The sequence below is a fragment of the Miniopterus schreibersii genome (genome assembly GCF_964146895.1).
Source record: "Miniopterus schreibersii genome assembly, chromosome: 7".
In the NCBI taxonomy this organism is placed as follows: domain Eukaryota; kingdom Metazoa; phylum Chordata; class Mammalia; order Chiroptera; family Miniopteridae; genus Miniopterus; species Miniopterus schreibersii.
In genome coordinates this window covers 23,058,174-23,077,510 of record NC_138108.1, presented here as the reverse complement: position 1 = coordinate 23,077,510, position 19,337 = coordinate 23,058,174, and the positions used below count along the sequence as shown (strand labels likewise).

General features: G+C 41.0%; 1 protein-coding gene across 5 annotated transcripts in view; it reads left to right on the top strand.

The window, feature by feature from the left end:
* The window catches only part of CFLAR (CASP8 and FADD like apoptosis regulator), a 46,943-nt gene that overhangs the window by 9,272 nt on the left and 18,334 nt on the right, over window positions 1–19,337 (top strand). For all 5 annotated transcript variants that reach the window (XM_081141928.1, XM_081141929.1, XM_081141926.1 and 2 more), the window contains exons 2-6: window positions 2,847–3,258; window positions 5,767–5,872; window positions 7,423–7,558; window positions 8,904–8,989; window positions 17,512–17,563. In XM_081141928.1, the coding sequence (XP_080998054.1) occupies window positions 2,897–3,258; window positions 5,767–5,872; window positions 7,423–7,558; window positions 8,904–8,989; window positions 17,512–17,563 (742 nt within the window). In that variant the 5' untranslated portion in view covers window positions 2,847–2,896. The remainder of the gene's footprint in view (window positions 1–2,846; window positions 3,259–5,766; window positions 5,873–7,422; window positions 7,559–8,903; window positions 8,990–17,511; window positions 17,564–19,337) is intronic.

Here is a 19,337-nt window from a genome sequence, read left to right as displayed (position 1 = left end):
AGTTGTGGTGCTGCTAGGAAACCACGTTTACTTCCCTACTGTGGTGTTTTGGGCTGGACAATTCCTTGTGAGAAATGTTTTTGTGAGATGTTTAGCAGCATCTCTGGCCTCTGTTCTCTAAATGCCAGTGACACCAACTGGTTATTATAACCCAAAATTTCTCCAGACATTGTCAAATGTCCCCAGAGGGGCAAAATGGCCCCTGATGAAGAAACATTGATTTTGTCTATCATATTGCAGAAATTTTCCTTATCTTCTTGAATGTCTTAAGATACTTATTTTAAATGTTCATGTATAGGCTCCTAGGATGTGAATTGTATTTGTTTTTTTAATGTCATGGTGCTTTTTACTTTTGTGCATGGTAATTTTTAAGCATGAGCTCATCTTCAGCACAGTGGATGTCTCATATGCCCTGGATTGTGAAGGTGGCCTTAGGGGTGGTTTTGCGTTTGCCTCTGAAGACCTTATGGACTTCCCTAGTCTGAGAATAATTTTTATGTTAATGTTGGTTTGGGTTTAAAAGAAACCCCAACAAAATAGTGATTGTTTGGGCCCCAACCCTATCTCCTCCTTCCATTTTCCCTTTTCTCAAGTGCCTTTCACCTCTAGCCAGTTAATTGCCCCCAGTATCACCCCAACGCATACACATTGGTGTTTTGCTGCATCTGGTTGGCCTGGATCTGTAGTTTGGCCTGGATCAGCACAGGATCTGTAGTTTTCCTTTTGCTATTTTCTCTGAATATGACAGATTCTACCACTGAGTAATTTGCTACCACACTGTACCTCCGTTAGTACAGAGGGAGGACAGCAAACCAGTCTTCTTGCTGAGTGTGTGTAACTGGCAGAAAGCTGTCGTGGGTATAATGGTTGGAAGAAATAAACTGAGCAGATAATATTTTTAAAAACAATGATCTAATTTTGTTAACTCTTGATGGCATTGTTATTGATAATTATGAATTACAAAAGTTAGATTACTGTTTTTAAAAATAGGAAATTGAGCATTTCTAGTAGCTTTGTTTGGTTCTTTTTTAGATATGTGTGGTGAATTTGGATAATATCTCATTTCTTACTCTTGTGTTTAATGACCTCTTACTTACTTCATACCTTCTAGTGTATATAAATATTTTATGGGTTAACTCATAATGACTACTAACAAAATTGTGACTTTCAGTGAATAATATAAGAACTTGATCTCCTTTCATGGAAACTAGTGGCTAGGTTAACATGCCTGTGAGTGGAGTATAGATTTAGGCTTTCTGAAACACATAAAATTAGTATTCAGCTTTCAGATTAAAAAAAAATAGTCTGAGTACCAGTTATTTTTTACTTTCATTGAGCAATAATTAAGTAAATTTTATTAATCTAGTTATTCACAAGTGGCCATGTATAAGTGAATTTTGGATGAATGGGCATGGGATTGGCATAGACATATCAATACTTATTAACAAGTATACATTAGATAAAATGTCTATTTTTATTTATTAAGAGTACACCCATTTAGACTGGTAGTGCGAGGCCAGTGTGAAAGGTATGAATGAACGAGTGGTCTATTTTAAAATAAAATATTTAAAATTTTAAAGAAAAATATAATTTTATTACTTTCAGACTTATTAATATTTTCATTGATGAGTAGTTCTGGAACTCTAGGAAAATTGTACTTCCTCTAAGAATCTGTTTTGTTTTTCTTCTCTTTGACAGCAAGAACTGTATATTTAATGTCCAATATACCCCTTTTTGCTTTGACTGCCAGGAAGCTCAGGGACAAATCCACAAACTACTAAAATCTGTTTAGGCCTTTCTGGCCTGCATATTTGCATTGTATTCTCTACCACTCTAACCTGTTTTGACTTTCTAACCTAATTTTTTTTCCTTGTTTACATTAAAAATTTTTTTTCTACTTACGTATTTTTATTTAAGATGCTTCAAATCTCTTGTGGACTGAGATTAAATATAAATAAATTATTTATAAATAGATTCAGTGTTCCTTTCACTAAATATAGCTAGGTAACTATATAAATTTACTTGTATGCAAATATGTGGCAACAGTTAGCAACTTGCAGTTGGGTTGAGTTATTTATTTGCTATGATTAGCTTTTAACTGGAAGTGTTCTCTGATAGAAACAGACAAGGTACTCTCCCAGAACACAAAACTTTTAAAACGTGAAACGTAGCAGTTAAACTTTAGAGTAGATAGTGGTTGCCATTTGCAGCTTAAATTTGAAAAGAAATTAGGTTGCATTCCAATGAAGAAGTTAAGAACATACCCAAGGCATGACCTCCCCACCACTCCATCCCAGGACTGGGATCTTTTCCCAGATCTTCTGTTCCACTTTCTTCCTTCAACTGATACCATTAGGAACTCTAGTGATAACTGCTGCCCTGCAGTAGTGTATTGAGAGTCAAGGACCTCTTTCACTTTCAGGAGGAAGGGTATGGGTTCCTGGGCAAGGTCACTGAAGGAGGGAGTGAACTCTTGTGACGCTAGTCTGTGTAGTCATTGAGATTTTCCTCTTCCAGTAAAGATCATTCGTCACTTAGTCATTAACTTTCTGTGTAATTTCCCCTTTGCTGTGTTATATATTCTAATAATTTCTGATAAAGCATGTGGGGTTTTTGGGAAAATTTTGTCTCTGGTTTTATTTCCTTTAAAATGTTATTTTCTCTGTCAGTCTTGGTCTTGGATCAATTTCTTTGTCTACAGAGGATCGCTTTTTGTAGATTTAACAATATGAATTTAATCTGCTGGGTTTGAGAGAGATCAGCAAGAAAGGAAGAGCCCATATTTTGAATTTTAGGCATAAGTTACTTTGATAAGAGGATTTAAAAAAATTCCCTTTTAACCACAGAACACCTCCATTGGAAAGGATTCTGAAAGAAATGAAGAAAACCATAAGAAATGAAGTCAGTAGCCTCGTGGCCGCCTGTTGACTGGACTGGAGTCTTATTACTGCAATTTCTTGCAAGGAAGCTCTACATAATGTCTGCTGAGGTCATCCATCAGATTGAGGAGGCCCTGGATGAGGATGAGAAAGAAATGCTGCTTTTCCTATGCCAGGATGTTGCTGCAGATTTGGTTCAAGTTAATGTCAGGGACCTTTTGGATAGTTTAAGTGAAAAAGGGAAGCTGTCTTTCATGGGCCTGGCTGAGCTGCTCTACAGAGTGAGGAGGTTTGACTTGCTCAAGCGGATCTTGAAGATGGACAAAATGACAGTGGAGGCCCACCTGCGCAGGCACCCTCATCTTGTTTCGGACTACAGGTGATCCTGAGGCTGGGAGGGAATGAGGTGGTCCAGACTTTTGAATGAGAGAAACAAGGACAGTAAGAGAAGCAGCCTTATTACTTTCTCGGCTCACTGATCCAACTGCTTCATTCCTTTAAACTCTTTGAATTTTTAGATTGTGTTTGCTTAAAGCAATTGGATAGTAGGGCATAATGACAGTGGAAGGGGGTGGATGGTTTGTGTTTGCCTGATGGATAGAACGAGAGAAGTAGGCATGACTAAGGCCTAGTAAATATTTTTAATTTATTGGTTTTAGGGAGAGAGCAAGGGAGAGAGAGAGGAGATAAAAACCACATTGATTTGTTGCTCCACTTATTTATGCATTCATTGGTTGATTCTTGTATGTGACCTGACCAGGAATCCAACCTGCAACCTTGGAGTATTGGGACGATGCTCTAACCCACTGAGCTACACACAGGGCCAAGACATAGTAATTCTTGACAGCCTCTTTGAGATCTGCAATGGTCTTTGTTAGCTTGATTTTCTATGATGTCAGACCTGGCAATTTTCTATTTATTTATTTATTTAAATATATCTTTATTGATTTCAGAGAGAGAAAGGAAGAGGGAGAGAGAGGTAGAAACGTCAATGATGAGAGAGTCATTGATCAGCTGCCTCCTACATGCCCCCAACTGGGGATTGTGCCTGCAACCCCGGCATGTACCTTGACGGGAATCAAACCGGGATATCCTGGATCCTAGGTCGATGCTCAACGGCTGAGCCACGCCCAGCTGGGCACACCTGGTAATTTTCCATACTGAGAGAAGAAATAACAAGTGTGATATTTTGTTGTTTTATGGTCTTTGTAGAACTCTGTGATCCTTCTTGAATCTCCTTTCCGCTGCTGCGAAAGCTAGTGGGTTGAGCTTCCTGCCTGTGAGTTTCTGCTTCCAGTGTCTTATATATAGCTCCCCATAGCCTCAGTATGGAAAATTGCCACGTCTGACATCATAGAAAATCAAGCTAACAAAGACCACCTCTCAGCCCCTTTCAGTTCAGAGAGGAACGTCCGCTGTAGTCCCCTTTGGTTCAGAACAGCCTTTAAGCTGTTCCTTCTTTCTGGTCACACAATACTCTCTTGGAGGTTCTGGGGTGCAGAGAAGCCACCAGAAAGAGTGTTTTCTGGGGAAATGAGAACTTATCTTAAATTAGCAGTTCCTTTTTCTCCAGACCACCAGCCTTTAGTTATATCAATACTGTATATTTAGACATGTGTATTATTAAAAACTAAATTATTAAAGAGAGTTGAAAGCAGTGTGGACTTTGGAAAGTGTCTGAGACTTGAGGTCTGAAGTCCTGATTCAAGCCTCAGAACTGTCAGGTACCGGCCTTGTAGCCTGAGCCAGCCACTAACATGGGTTGCGCCTTCTTTTTCCTACTTGTAAAGCTAAGAATAATATAATACTTAATTTCACACGTTTGTTTGTGAGGATCAATTGTGATAATTTAGCATGTGAAGTACCTTTTAAAACTGTGACGCATTCCACAATGTAATTGTCGTTATTCTCGATCATCTCCCACCTCTCCAACCACCTTGTAATATCAGTAATCTTAAAACTTTTGGGGAGACACCAACTGGGTTTTTGGGAATAAGCTAGGGAGCACTCTCTCCGTTTGCTGTTTCCTGTCTACGGTGAGTGGAAGCAGTTTCTCAGGGCCTCTGAGCAGAAAGGCTGGGCAATGGGAGGGGAGTGTTAGATTCATTCATTCATTTGTTAAGTAGGGGTTTTTTTGTGGGTTGACATATGCCAGCCAGGTATTTGGGAAGTGCTAGAGCAAAATAAGTGAAGACTCTTCCATCCTCAAGACTCTGAGAGTCTAACTGGGAAAACAGGCCTCTAAGCAGTTAGGACAATTTTAAGGTGATAATGCTAACCATGAGGTGTCCTGCAAAGCCCCGTAAAGCATGATGGTAGCTCTTACTGGAACAGAGGTGACTGAGTCAGAAGGGGCTTTCTAGACTAAGACATCTGCAGTCACAATCCCCAGGCTCTAGATGCCTTTACCCTTTGAGTTCCCGAGTGGGCCTGGATATCCCAGGTGTTACTTTGTGTTAGAATCTTGTGACTCAAAGTATGGTCCCTGAAGCAGCGTCAGCATCACCTGGGAGCTTGTTAAACAGAGAATTCAAGACCATTTTCAAGTCTGTTTGTCTTCATCTTAGTCATTCAGGTTCTTTACGTATTTCTTCATAACTTCTGGGGGAGTTAGGGGATTCTTTAGGGAAGTTTTTATTTTCTGAGTTGTTTTCAGAGCAGTTGGAAAGAGAGGTACCATCTCTGATTGAAAACGGGGGGAAAGATGACCTTTCTTTTCAAGCTCCCTTAAGATCTCTTTCTGGGGTGATCTAGGATTTCTGTGTTATGGGGGGCACATTCAAATGGGGACAAGAACTAGTCTTTTAACCAGTTATTGGCATAGGCTCTTTGTGCTGTCACTGGGACTGGTACCTGAATTTACTAAAGAAACTCATCTGTTTTACAGGGTGCTGATGACCGAGATTGGTGAAGATTTGGATAAATCTGATATGTCCTCATTAATTTTTCTCATGAGGGATTATATGGGCCGAGGCAAGACAGCCAAGGATAAGGTGCGTTTTCTTTTTCTTGGTTAATATTCCCAAAAGCCTATCAGAAGTTGGAGGACACCTTTTACTGTGTGAAGAGATGGAAGCAGGCATTTGAGCAGGGAGGTCCACGCTGGGGGTGAAGGAAGGCAGAAAGTGAGAAGAGTATGGTTTTATGTCTTTCCTTTTTATAGTAACATTGATGGTAGGAAAATTGGTTTATGAATTGAAAGGAAACAGGGTGATATCTTCTGGTGTGGCCCTGGGTGTTTCTCTCACCCTTGTATTTTAATCCTTGTATTAAATTCATAGGCCTGGCTTATGCATCAGTTTTTCTCCCTGATTTGACAGATCATCTGGGAGAGTTAGGAAGCTTCGTCTGCTCATGCTGAGTAGAAACAGGTGGGAAGTGCTAATCCACTTCTGTGTCTCTCTCCTTAGCTAGCTCAAGGTCAGTGCAGAGTCATTAGGCTGCATGAGGAGATATGTCCTTGTGACTCATATATCCAGTGAATGGCAAAAGTAGAGATTTGGGTTTGAAAACTAGGTAGTGGTGAAGAGACCAGGGATATGTGATTGCTGGAAAAGTATTTAAATTCTAGCTGCCCCTATAAAGTACTGCCGACCTAAGGACAGGCCAGGAAGACCTCAGGTCTCTAGTATTTGATAGTATATCCATAAAGGAGCTGCCTCTGTGGACTGTGGTAAGTCATTGCTTGAGGATTTCCTCATGTTCCTCAAAGATGGCAATTTCTGAAATCTGGAAATAAAGGGTGACTGTATGCCCCCCCTCAACCAAATGCAAAATGGGAAGAAAAATTGAAAAAAATGAACTCCTCTTTTGGTGTCCCCTAATCAACTTGTCTCCCAATCATTTATATAGATTTAATTATGATTATTATATTTTAAAATAAGAATAGGACTTAAGTAACCAAATGTTAAACAGAAGAGAAGTAAAACCAAAACCAATGCCTGTTTCTGCAACATTGCTCTTTCACAATCCTTGTAGTTCAGGGTAAATGAGTAACAATGCCCTACCCTTGAAATTTTGTTTCCTCATATCCCCTAAATCAGAGTGAGTTGGAATGTCCAACATTGATTAAAGTGTTTTAGGAACTTCAAAACTGTATCATTGGGGTTTTTCTAGTAAAAACTTTCCCCAAACTACCTTCTCTCTTCCTTTTTTTAGGAAAGCCCTTAGAGATTTTCAGTATAACACTAGCTTGAGTTTTTGAAAGAGAAGACGTTCAGGAGGATTTTAGTATATTTTTAGGCCTGCTCTCTCACCATATTTCTTGACACAAAATAGCCCATGTGTCCATCCCCAACCTAGGCACAGGTTGGCCACCAAAAGACTTACTACTACCTCTTTGCTGAATAAAATTCAGGAGAGTAATTTGCACCTGGCCTTGGAAGGACTATCAGACAGAGAGGTCTGGTTTAGGATCACTGAAGGTCTGCAGGCACTCCACTTGTCACGTTTTCTTGCTGTTATAAACAATGGCCTGAGTTCTTCATTTGGGACTTAATAATCAGCCCTACTGACATTTATTTCTTGTTGGTGGCTCTTTTAGAGCTTCCTGGATCTTGTGATGGAATTGGAGAAGCTAAATCTGGTAGCTCCAGATCAGTTGGACTTATTAGAAAAATGCCTAAAGAACATCCACAGAATAGACCTGAAGACAAAAATCCAGAAATACAAGCAGTCTGGTAAGCAGAATTTTGGCCTCTCAGTGGCCTAAGAAAAGTACCCTGTGCATGGTAGGTTTGGTTGGTAAAAATTCATTGTTGGATGGATGGAAAGAACCTGAATGCTCAGTCCCACTAGCCTGTGATTAGAGATCATATCCATTTATATATCCTTCATATCCCACATCTGCTGACTTCATCACCCCACACCCATTACCACAGTCTTGGCCTTCTCCCATGCTGCCAAGCAGTTCTTAACACTCCTGCCTTCAAGAAAGAGTTTGCACCCCCATTTTCTGCACCAGGTAGAGGTGCTGTGGACATTCATGACTTTTTTTTTTATTATTATTTTTTAATATGTCTTTATTGATTTCAGAGGGAGGAAGGGAGTGGGAGAGAGAGAGAAACATCAATGATGACAGAGTCACTGATTGGCTGCCTCATGCAAGCCCCCCCCCCCCCCCCCCCCCCCGGGGATCGAGCCCACAACCCGGGCATGTGCCTTGACCTGGAATCAAACCGCAGTCTTCTGGATCATAGGTTGATGCTCAACTGCTGGGCCACTCCAGCTGGGCAGGACTTTTGAAAATATACTGAGCCCTGCTGCCTTGCTCCAGTGTTTGGCCTGATCACCATTCAACTCTGGGTGGTATCCTGTCACTGGGGTCCCATAGCTGCCCTGCATATGTTCTGAGTTTCACAAAAGCTTCTCATGAAAAAGGACATCTTTTCTTTTTTTAAAAAAATATATCTTTATTGATTTCAGAGAGAGAGAGAGCTAGAAACATCAATGATGAGAGAGAATCATTAATTGGCTGCCTCCTGCACTCCCCATGCTGGGGATTGAGCCCACAACCTGGGTATGTGCCCTGACCAGGAATTGAACCTCGATCTCCTGGATCCTAGGTCGATGCTCAACCTCTGAGCCACGCCCAGCCAGGCAAAGGGCATCTTTTCTGCTGATAACCCCTCCCTCGGTAAAGGGGACCAGATTCACACTGGCCCTCTCCCTTGCCACCCTTCCCCTATTGTCTTTTAGACTCAGCCTCAGATTGGGCTCTGTTGGCAATCTACTGCCACCAGAGTCACAGCCTGAAGGGCATGGCTGAGACCCAGTGATCTGTAGAACCCCTGCCCTCCACTCCATACCCCTAAGTGACTGATAAAAGATCAAGTCCAAGAGTAGCATTTTTAGTACATTCTTAATGATGCTGGTGGAAGAGTCATCTGATCTGAAATTTTGAATTAAGTAAGGTGGCTGGAAAGTTTAGGGTTTTTTGAAAGATGATGATTGACCTTGAAGTGAGCCATTGTTGAAGATTCGTTTAATAATAATTGGTAAACCTTAACTCTCTTCTGCTTATAGCTCAAGAAACAGAAACAAGTCACATAAATGGTTCCCAGGCATCTCTCACAAACTTGAGTCTTAAGGATCCTCCATATAACTTAAAGGTGAGTCTGGATCAAATGTGTGGAATCCCAGCATGAAAAAGCTTCAGAAACTTAATTAAAATATACGTGTTCTCACACTATGTACTTTAATATCTGAAAAAAATTGTGATAGAAACATGCACTTGTTTTTAAAACATGTATAACAATTTGTGTTTATAAAGCTCTCATATGCTCATTAAGGTAATTTGGAAAACACAGAGAAATATAAATAAAGTACAGTAGAATGACTATCCTACCACCCAAAGATAACAACTGTTATCTTGTTCTGTTCCTTTCTAGTCTGTTTTCTATTCGGTTTGCTTTTGTATTACATATGCAATTGAACATTTTCTTTCTTTGTTCATTTGTTCCTGTGAAAGTTTAGCTTTTTAAATAAAAATTGGTCAGGACATGCCCATGGACAAAAAAATTCACAGTGATACTAAAAAACTTAAAATATGTTTTTATTGATTTTTAGAGAGAGAAAGGGAGCGGAATAGAGACAGAAACATCGATGAGAGAGAAACATCAATTAGCTACCTCCTGCACGCCCCCCACTGGGGATCGAGCCAGCAACCTAGGCATGTGCCCTGACTGGGAATTGAACCGGCAACCTCTTGCTTCAGTAGGTTGATGCTCAACCACTGAGCCACACCAGTGGGACTAAAAGACTTTTTAAAGTATGTTTCCTCCTAAAGATAGCTGAGAGACCATCCAGAGATAGTCTATATAAATATCGTATTTCATTTTTTTTCTAATCTGAGAATTCTTAGAAATTATTCCACATAAATTCTATGAAACTACTTCTGTTTAATCATTCTAATTTAACATGGTCCTACTTTCTAAATGTATTGTATTTGTATATTTAGATTATCTCTAATCCTCTGTTAATGTAAACAATGCTTCAAAATAAATACCTTTGTATTTACCTCTCAATAAGCTCAAAGAAAGCAAAAGGCATTTGCTTTTTAATGATGCTTATTTTAATGATGTCAGCAAAAGTGTTTTTATTGTTGAGAGATGTTATTGATTTGTGAACATAAATTTCACATAGTCACTTCTGGTTTTTGTGTTAGTAGATAGTGCAAGGTAATCTCAGAATTGTTCTTTGGCTAATTTTTTATCCTGTGAAGTTCATCTTAGTATAATCTCGTCCTCATTGCCATATCAAGATATGTGGAATTTGTAGTGAGGACTTAGACCACAGTGCAAGTTCATGTTTAAGTGGTAAACACTTTCATAAAAGTATGTGATGAAAACGTTAACTGTCCTTGTGATATAAATAGTTTCATGAAGAACATGAGCTGTAAGAGTTACCACTGAGCAACAGAATTTCAGAGCTAAAAGGGATGTTAAGGATTACACTGTCTAGTCCCCTCACTGAACAAATAAAAAAACATAGTTCTAAAGAACGTTAAGTGATTATCCACCTCCAACTATCATGAGAACTGGGCCCAGTCCTTGCTCCTTCCTCTACACCATGGGTGTATTTAATAAACTACATACTAGACATGCCATTGCTTAGATATATCTGTCATTTTTCAAGAATCAATTATGCTGACCTAGCCAGCTTGGCTCAGTAGTTAGAGCTTCGGTCCTGGGTTCGATTCTGGCCAAGGGCTGTACCTCTGTTGCAGGCTCTGCCCCAGTTTGGGCACATGAAGGAGGCAGTCAATCGATGTGTCTCTCTCACATTGATGTTTCTCTCTCTCTCTCTCTCTCTCTCTCTCTCTCTCTCTCTTCCCCTTCTACTCTCTGAAAAGCAATGGAAAAAATATCCTTGGGTGAGGGGGAAAAAAAATAATAAAAAAAAAGTTATGGTGGCATTAAATAACACATGATACCAACATATTATAGAATAAAAAAGGTGTACGACTCGCAATATAATGCTTTTAATTTTATTTCTTTTGTTTTGCAATATAATGCTTTTAAAAATATATATATTTTTATTGATTTTAGAGTGAAAGGGAGAGGGGGAGAGAGAGAGAAACATGTGCACCCTGGGGACTGAAACCACACCTGACGGGGAATTGAACTGGTGACCTTTTGGTGTACGGGCTGACTCTCAACCGACTGAGCCACACCCGCCAAGGCTCAATATAATGCTTTTTAAACCTAGCTTCAATTTAATGTTATATATCTTTAATAGTATGTAAAAGTGAATGCGTATCCATGTGGGGCTTGAACTTCTATTTAATATCAACAACCTATGTCTAAGGCACTGGTTATTAGGGATAAAAGCAAGTTACATGTTTTTCTTTAATTTAGACACACAGACTTAGCTAAAGACACAGCTTAATGAACGGTCTACTTCTTTCTTTTGGCTAGGATAGCTTCAATGGAGAACTGTCATTTGAAAGATGAGCGTATCAGACGGTTGACAGTATGTGATATGTGTACCTTACACAGGCCCTGTCACTTGAGAAGAGAAAGGGTCAGTTCAGTCTTTCATTATCTGGTTAATCCCACTGTAGCCCTCCGAAGTGGTAGCTGTTATCAAGAATCAAGCCCACATGTGGCTTATGTATATACCTAGGCAATTACAGAAGAACAATAACTGGACATTTTTTAAGCACTTCCATATGCTAGGCACTGTCCTGAGTACTTTGTATACATTTAACTTTCACAAAAAATGTATAAGGTAGGTACTTTGATTGTCCTTATTTTGAAGATAAAGAAACAGATATATAGAGATTAAATAACTTGCTTGAGAGAGGGGAGATGGCGGCCCTGTGAGAAGCAGCAGAGTGCCCCGCTCCCAGCCACAGACTCAATTTACTCCTAAAATCCTATGTAGCCAGCTTGGAAAAGCCAGAGAAACTTACCTGAGTGGATGGAGCGCAAGTAGGGAGCACTGAAGAAACATAGAGTCCAGTAAGAGAGGAGAGGCATAGAAAGGGGGAGACCCCCTGAAGCCTGTGCTGGGCTCCGAGCCTGAGGCTGCAAAGCTCCCTGCTCTCGGGAGTGCGGACGGCATCCAAAAGCGGGGATCCCACACCCGGAGCGGAGGAGAGGGGAAGGAGCGCCCCGCGCACAGGGCAGAGGGCCCCAGGGGAGCGGTGAGTCCCGGAGGGGACGGCACCTTCCGAGGAAACTATCCTCTAGTGGCGGCTGGGACCAGTGTCTAATGCTCAGGGTGCTGAACATAGGAAAGGCTGTCCCAAAGCGTGTGGCACCGAGTAGTAAGGGACCAGAGGTTGAGACTGAGCAGCCGCACCCAGGGACCCTCTGCCCCCCTGTGGGGCATTGTGGTGAGCCCCGTAAAGCATTGAATCTGCATGGCTCGGGGAGGGGAGGAGCCCTCCGGCCCTGAGCTCCCGGTGGGGAGAGGCTGGGAGCTGTGACCAGCCCTGAGGGTGCCCTCCTGCCCTGAGCTCTTGGTGCTGAGAGGCTGGGAGCTGTGACCAGCCCTGAGGGTGCCCTCCCACCCTGAGCTCTTGGTGCTGAGAGGCTGGGAGCTGTGACCAGCCCTGAGGGTGCCCTCCCGCCCTGAGCTCTTGGTGCTGAGAGGCTGGGAGCTGTGACCAGCCCTGAGGGTGCCCTCCCACCCTGAGCTCTTGGTGCTGAGAGGCTGGGAGCTGTGACCAGCCCTGAGGGTGCCCTCCCGCCCTGAGCTCTTGGTGCTGAGAGGCTGGGAGCTGTGACCAGCCCTGAGGGTGCCCTCCCACCCTGAGCTCTTGGTGCTGAGAGGCTGGGAGCTGTGACCAGCCCTGAGGGTGCCCTCCCGCCCTGAGCTCTTGGTGCTGAGAGGCTGGGATGTGTGACCAGCCCTAAGGGGCGCCGTGGTGGCGCATGGAGCCACCCCAGCTTTGCTGAGAGCAGTGGTGCGGGGAGCTGCATGGAGCTGACTTTGGGTCCCCTCCCGCTGGGGGCCTTGGCGCGCAGGTAGAAACTGAGCGCAAGTAGGGAGCATTGAAGAAACATAGAGTCCGGTAAGAAAGGCGGGTAGGGCTCTGCCTGTGTGTTGCTTTGTGCATTGTGTGTTTGTGAGTCTGATTGTGGGACTGGCTCCCACCTTCCCGGGGTGCACTGTGTGGACAGACCAGCAGAGGCTGGGATTGGGGTCTGCACAGGGGATTGTCTGAGGGCGGGCCTGGTGAGACCAGTCAACCAGAGCTGAGCAGGGAGGGGCGGAGCCCGCAGCCTTTCCTGCAGCCGGGAGCATTGCCTTCAACAGGAAAGGGGCGGGTCCACTCACTGAGGCCCCAGACACCCCCGAGGGGCACAGTCCTGAGGCGGAAGGGAGAGCAGCTCACAGGAGGACTTTACAAGAATAAGACTCTCAGGGACTGTTGTTTGGGAGCTGGAGGAAACGCTGAAAACCCCTGCTGGGGGCTGGGCAGGCAAAGAGCTCACTGGAATGTTCTTTAATTGAACCCACTGAGCCCAGGCTGCTGAAACAGGCCCATACAGAAAAGGCAACAGGCTGAAATCAATGTGAAACTGCAGAAGTACAGAGCCTGGGGGACTAGAATCAGAGGACAGGGTAGGGACTGAGGAGCTTGCGGTGGAGCAGAGACTAACTCCCTCACAGGGAGTGCCTAACAGCAAAACCTCTAAGTAAGGGGAGTGATACCCTGGGCTACACTAGCCACCCTGCACCCTAAGGACTCTACAGAAGACTCTGGAGCAAGACCAGGCAACTACAAAGTTGTAAAATAGCTGAAAAGAGGAAGTGGTCTGCGGAGAGCTTCAGATCAGCCATCTACCTAAGGACACCAGAGCCAAACCTAGACGGCTCCTCACATTGGCTGATACACAAGCACCTCCCCGGAGAACGGAAATCAGCACACAAAACAGTGAGCTGCAGACAACATAAGCTGCCCAGAAGAAACTCACCTGATTGACTGTCTTTTTTTCCCCCCTCTTTTTCCCTTAGGAAGAAGAGAAAGGGAAAAAAATTTGGTTTTTCTTTTTAAAGTTTATAATAATTTTTAAAAAATTTTTTCTTTTTTTTTAAAAAAAGAATTTTTTTTTTGCTTAGCTTGTTTTTTGTTTTGTTTCTCTGTTTTGTTTTGGTTTTTTGCTTTGTTTTGTTTTATCCTTGCTTCTGCTGTCAAGACTTTCTTGATATCCCTGCTTAATTGCTGGTACTTTATCATTATAAACAAGTTTACTATTTTTCTCTATAGTTGCCCCCAAATCTCTTATTGGACTGCCTCCCTGCCCGGGATTTATCTCTCTTTACCCATTAGCATAACTTTTTTTTTCTTTTCTTCTTTTCTTTCTTTCTTTTGTTTTCCTCCTTTCTGTCTTCCTGTCTTTTTGTTCAGTTGTTAGTTTCTCTTATTATCTTTATTGTATTTTTATTTTTTCATTTTCAACTATTATCCTATTCCTATTCTCTCCCTTAATTTTTTGCTGGCCCTTCTTTTGGAATCTTTTCTCTGCCTCTATTATCTCCCAGTAGCTTCTCTATTTTTTACATTTTAGTTTATTATTATTTTCTAAATTTTTGTCACTATTAACAATATGTACTTTTCTCTCTTTAAGCTTTACTTTTCTTTCTTTTTTTTACCTTTTTTTTTTCTTTCTCTAGAATTTGTGTTCTCCCTTCACTCTCCCAGTTCCATTTTCACTTGGGTTATTTTCATTGTGACTGTCAAGATATTTTTTAAGATACCCCTTGTTTCCTGGAAGTTTAGTTGTGTATTGTTCTGCTTTGCCAGCACCCATACAACAGCTTACACAACAAGGTTGGGGCTGAGACACACAGTTAGCCAACCTGAGAGGAGAGTCCTCCCAAGGACTGGTCAACAACAATCTAGACCAAACCACAACAGGAGAGCCCAAAGAACCCACATAAAGGACACTCCTAGAGCAAAGAGCTCAGAAGTATAAGGAAAACACACCTCTGGGCTCCACTGGACTCACAATACAAAATCCCACCCCACAAGACTGGGAGACAGCAAATATATGTAATACATAGATACAAACACTAAGAACCACCAAAATAGGGAGACAAAGAACCCCCAAATTTAAAAAAAGGAAAAATCGCCAGAAAAAGACTTTGATGATATGGTGTTAAGCAAGTTATCAGAAACAGAGTTCAGAGTAATGATTATAAAGATGTTCAAGGAAATTAATGAGAAAAATAAGGCACTAGATGATAATAAGATCGAGGACCTTAGTGAAAACATGAAAAAAGAGATACATAACATAAATAAAAATCAGAAATAAAGAATGCTGTATCTGATATCAAGAATACACTGGGAGGAATTAAAAGCAGGCTAAATAAAGCAGAGGCTAGAATAAGTGACTTAGAAGACAAGGTAGAAAAAAATATCACTCAATCAGAGCAGCAAAAAGAAAAAACACTTAAAAAGCATGAGGACAGTCTGTGGGAGATTTGGGACAACATGAAGCGAAGCAACATTTGCATTATAGGAGTGCCAGAGAGGGAGGAAAAAGAGGAAGGGATAGAGAACTTGGTGGAGGAAATAATGACAGAAAACTTCTCTATGCTGGTGAGGGAGAAAGCCACACAAGTTCAGGAAGCACAGAGGGTTCCAAACAAGAGGGACCTAAAGACCCACTCCAAGACACATCATAATTAAAATGGCAAATGTCAAGGACAAAGAGAAAATATTAAGGGCTGCAAGAGAGAGACAAGCAGTGACCTACAAGGGAACCCCCATACGGCTGACATCAGATCTCTCACCAGAAACTCTTCAGGCCATAAGGGAGTGGCATGAAGTACTCAAAGTAATGAAAAGCAAGAACATGCAACCAAGATTAGTTTATTCAGCAAGGCTATCATTTAAAATTGAAGGTGCTGGGGAAATTGGACAGATACATGCAAAAAAATGAAACTAGACCACCAACTTTCACTATACACAAAAATAAACTCAAAATGGATGGAAGACTTAAATGTAAGTCACGAAACCATAAAAATCCTGGAAGAAAACATAGGCAGTAAAGTCACAGACATCCCATGTAGTGGACTTTTCACTGATACATCTCCTAGGGCAAGAGAAACAAAAGAAAACATAAACATATGAGACTACATCAAACTAAAAAGCTTCTAAACAGCAGAAGAAAACAGCCTCAAAATACAAAAGAACCCCACAGTCTGGGAAAATATATTTGCCAAGGATGTATCTAATAAGGGGCTAATTTCCAAAGTGTACAAAGAACTCATAGTACTCAGCAAGAGGAAGACAAACAACCCAATTAAAAAAGGGGCAAAGGACCTGAATAGACACTTCTCCAAAGAGGACATACGGATGGCCAAGAGACATATGAGAAAATGCTCAACGTCGCTAATCATCAGAGAGATGCAAATTAAAACCACAATGAGGTATCACTTCACACCTATAAGAATGGCTGCCATCAACAAATCAACAAAGGACATGTGCTGGCGAGGGTGTGGAGAAAGGGGAACCCTAGCACACTGCTGGTGGGAATGCAGACTGGAGCAGCCACTATGGAAAGCAGTATGGAGGTTCCTCAAAAAATTAAAAATGGAGCTGCCTTTTGACCCAGTTATCCCACTCCTAGGAATATATCCTAAGAATCCTGAAACACTAATCAGAAAGAATATATGTACCCCTATGTTCATAGCAGCACAGTTTACAATAGCTGAGATCTGGAAACAGCCCAAGTGCCCATCAGTAGATGAGTGGATAAAAAGCTGTGGGACATTTACACCATGGAATACTACGCAGATGTAAAGAAGAAGGATCTCGTACCCTTTGGGACAGTATGGATGGATCTGGAGAAAATTATGCTAAGGGAAATAAGCCAGGCAGAGAAAGACAAACATCACATGATCTCACTTATATGTGGAATCTAAAGAGCATAATAAACTGATGGACAGAACAGATTCAATGACATGGAAGCATGGATCAGACTGACGAATGTCAGAGGGATGGAGGAGGGGAGGTGGGTAGAGGAGGAGAGATTAACCAAAGAATTTATATGCATATATGCACAACCCAAGGACACGGACAATGGTATGGTGAGGGACTGAGGAGGGGGGTGGGACGGGGTGGAATGGGTCATTGGGGAGAAAAAGGGACATCTGTAATATTTTAAACAAAAATAAACCAAAAAAAATAAATAAATAACTTGCTTGAGGTTACATAGCTAGTAAGTGGCAGAATCGAGATTTATAGCCAGTTTTATTTGGGCCAGAACTCCTGCTCTTAACCATACATACATTGCCTCTTTGTTAAAGGATCAGGTTGAATATCAATCGCATGTTCCAACAGATTGTTCTGTCTTGGAGCTCTGATAGCAACTCTACTATACCATAACAGCTTACATTATTGAGCTGTTTGGAAACATTCTAATATGCTAGATAGGCATTCATTTACACATTAATTGTATTTTCACTTCTTAGAAGAGTTGCCTTGCTCTTTGGCTACAAGATATAGGAGTCATGGAGTTAATTGCTCTTGCTATTCTTCTTTAGATGATTTATCAGCGAAGGTGGTATTTTAATTTTTCCCTGGGTAAAAATCCTATTAAAACATTTAAAAAAGTGTAATATAATGTGACTCTGAAAAAACTAACAGGGATGTGACCTTATTCTTTATCAGAACGCGAGGAGTAAAGAACAAAGACTCATGGTGAAACAGCCTGCCATTCAAAGTAAGACTAACTTTTTTTTTTTACTCATTCTTTATAAATGCTTGATAATTCCAGTACAAAATGTTTTATTTTTTTAGAGCTGGCCATTTTCTTTATCTATACATTCTAATTAAAGCTCTCAAAAGCAAAGGTAGTTAAACTCTTAAAATGTGTTCATTGGCATTTCTAGTTATTTACTGAATTCACTTATTTGAATTTAAACACCTCCTACCCTATTAGCTTCATCTTCTTGGCTATACATTTTTAAGAGATGTGACATTTCTACCCAAGATAGAACAAAAACCAGGCCATGTTAAACATAAATCTAGCCATGATAATGAACCATGTTAAATCAAATATCTAGCAGCAGGAAGAAGAAAGGTTACTGAGATCTTGTTTTATAGTCCATTTAATAAGTCTAGATACTCTATAGATGACATCCGCCTCCCCTAAAAGGAAAGAAAAAATACAATAAGAAACTAGTCATTTCAACCTGTATGATCTCTCTCATCTCTCTAACAGCAGCACACAGTCCCATCTTTTTTTTTAAAGTGTGTTTCTTTTGCTTGTCTTGAGCCCTCCCTGAAGTGAGGGCGGAGGCAGGGCTTGATAGGCAGGTTAGGAGGGCTCCGTCTCACCTGAAGAGCTTGGACTTTGTCCTGTGTGCTGTGGAGATTGTGAACGTCGTTGTAGGGCAGTGGCCTGACAGAAGCCATCTCTGTGTGGCAGCCTAAGTGCTGCCTGCGTGCACCTGGAAACTGAAAAGCATTTTGCCCAGATTTGCCAGATGGTGAAGCTCATTCCTGTCATTTCCTACCTAAAACTCTGCTCTCCAGCAAAAGCTACTGAGGAGCAAATTAATTCCTGAAGTGACAGTATTTCTTAAAACACTGGGGAGGTGGTGAGAATTAGCATTCTGAAAGCTGTTTAAAGGGAAATAGGAGACCTGGTAGATTTGGATATAAATTAAAAACAGTCTGTGTTTTTTCCGCTGCACTAATGGCAGGTTTATCCTTGATTAGAATTATACAGGTGAGGTAAGTAAGTAAGGCTCCCCACACCCCTTATGATCCTAGGAGAACTAGTTACCTGCTTTGGCCTAGACATGGTTTATTTGCTAATAAAAAGAAGAAACCATTCTGATAACTTGGCCTTAATCTAATAGAAGTTTAAAATAATCAAACCAAGTAATCATATTAATTTGGATTTCTAAATAGATTTCATCTGAATGATGATAACTACAATTTATTAAGCTCTTACTAAGTGCCTTAAACAGATATAAGCATATTACATAGATTATTTTGTAATTTTACAAATCCTGTTAATCCATAATTGCTAAAATAGAAAAAGATAAAGTGAAATTTCCTCTTAATTCCACATATCAGACTTAACCACTATTAATGTTTGATTTATATACCTCTAGGACTCTTACTTTTTTGCACATAGATGTGTAAGTATATGCATGCAAATACATATTTTTAAGTATAATGGATCAATATTATATTATTTAGTAATCCATTTCTTGCTTAATATATCCTGTATATCTTTTCATGTCAAATACATGAAGATTTCTCTTATCCTTTTTAACAGTGCATAGTATTCCCTTATATGGACCATAATTTACCCTGTTTTCATGTTGGTAGAGTTTTAATCTCTTTCTAGTTTAGGGTCGTTGTGAAAACAGTCATTCAGTAGATGTCCTTGGCATTTTTGCACAGTTCCTCTATTATTTTCATAAGATAAACTTCTAGAAGCAGAATTTGTTTTAAAGGGTGTTGCTAGTTCTTTAAAAAGA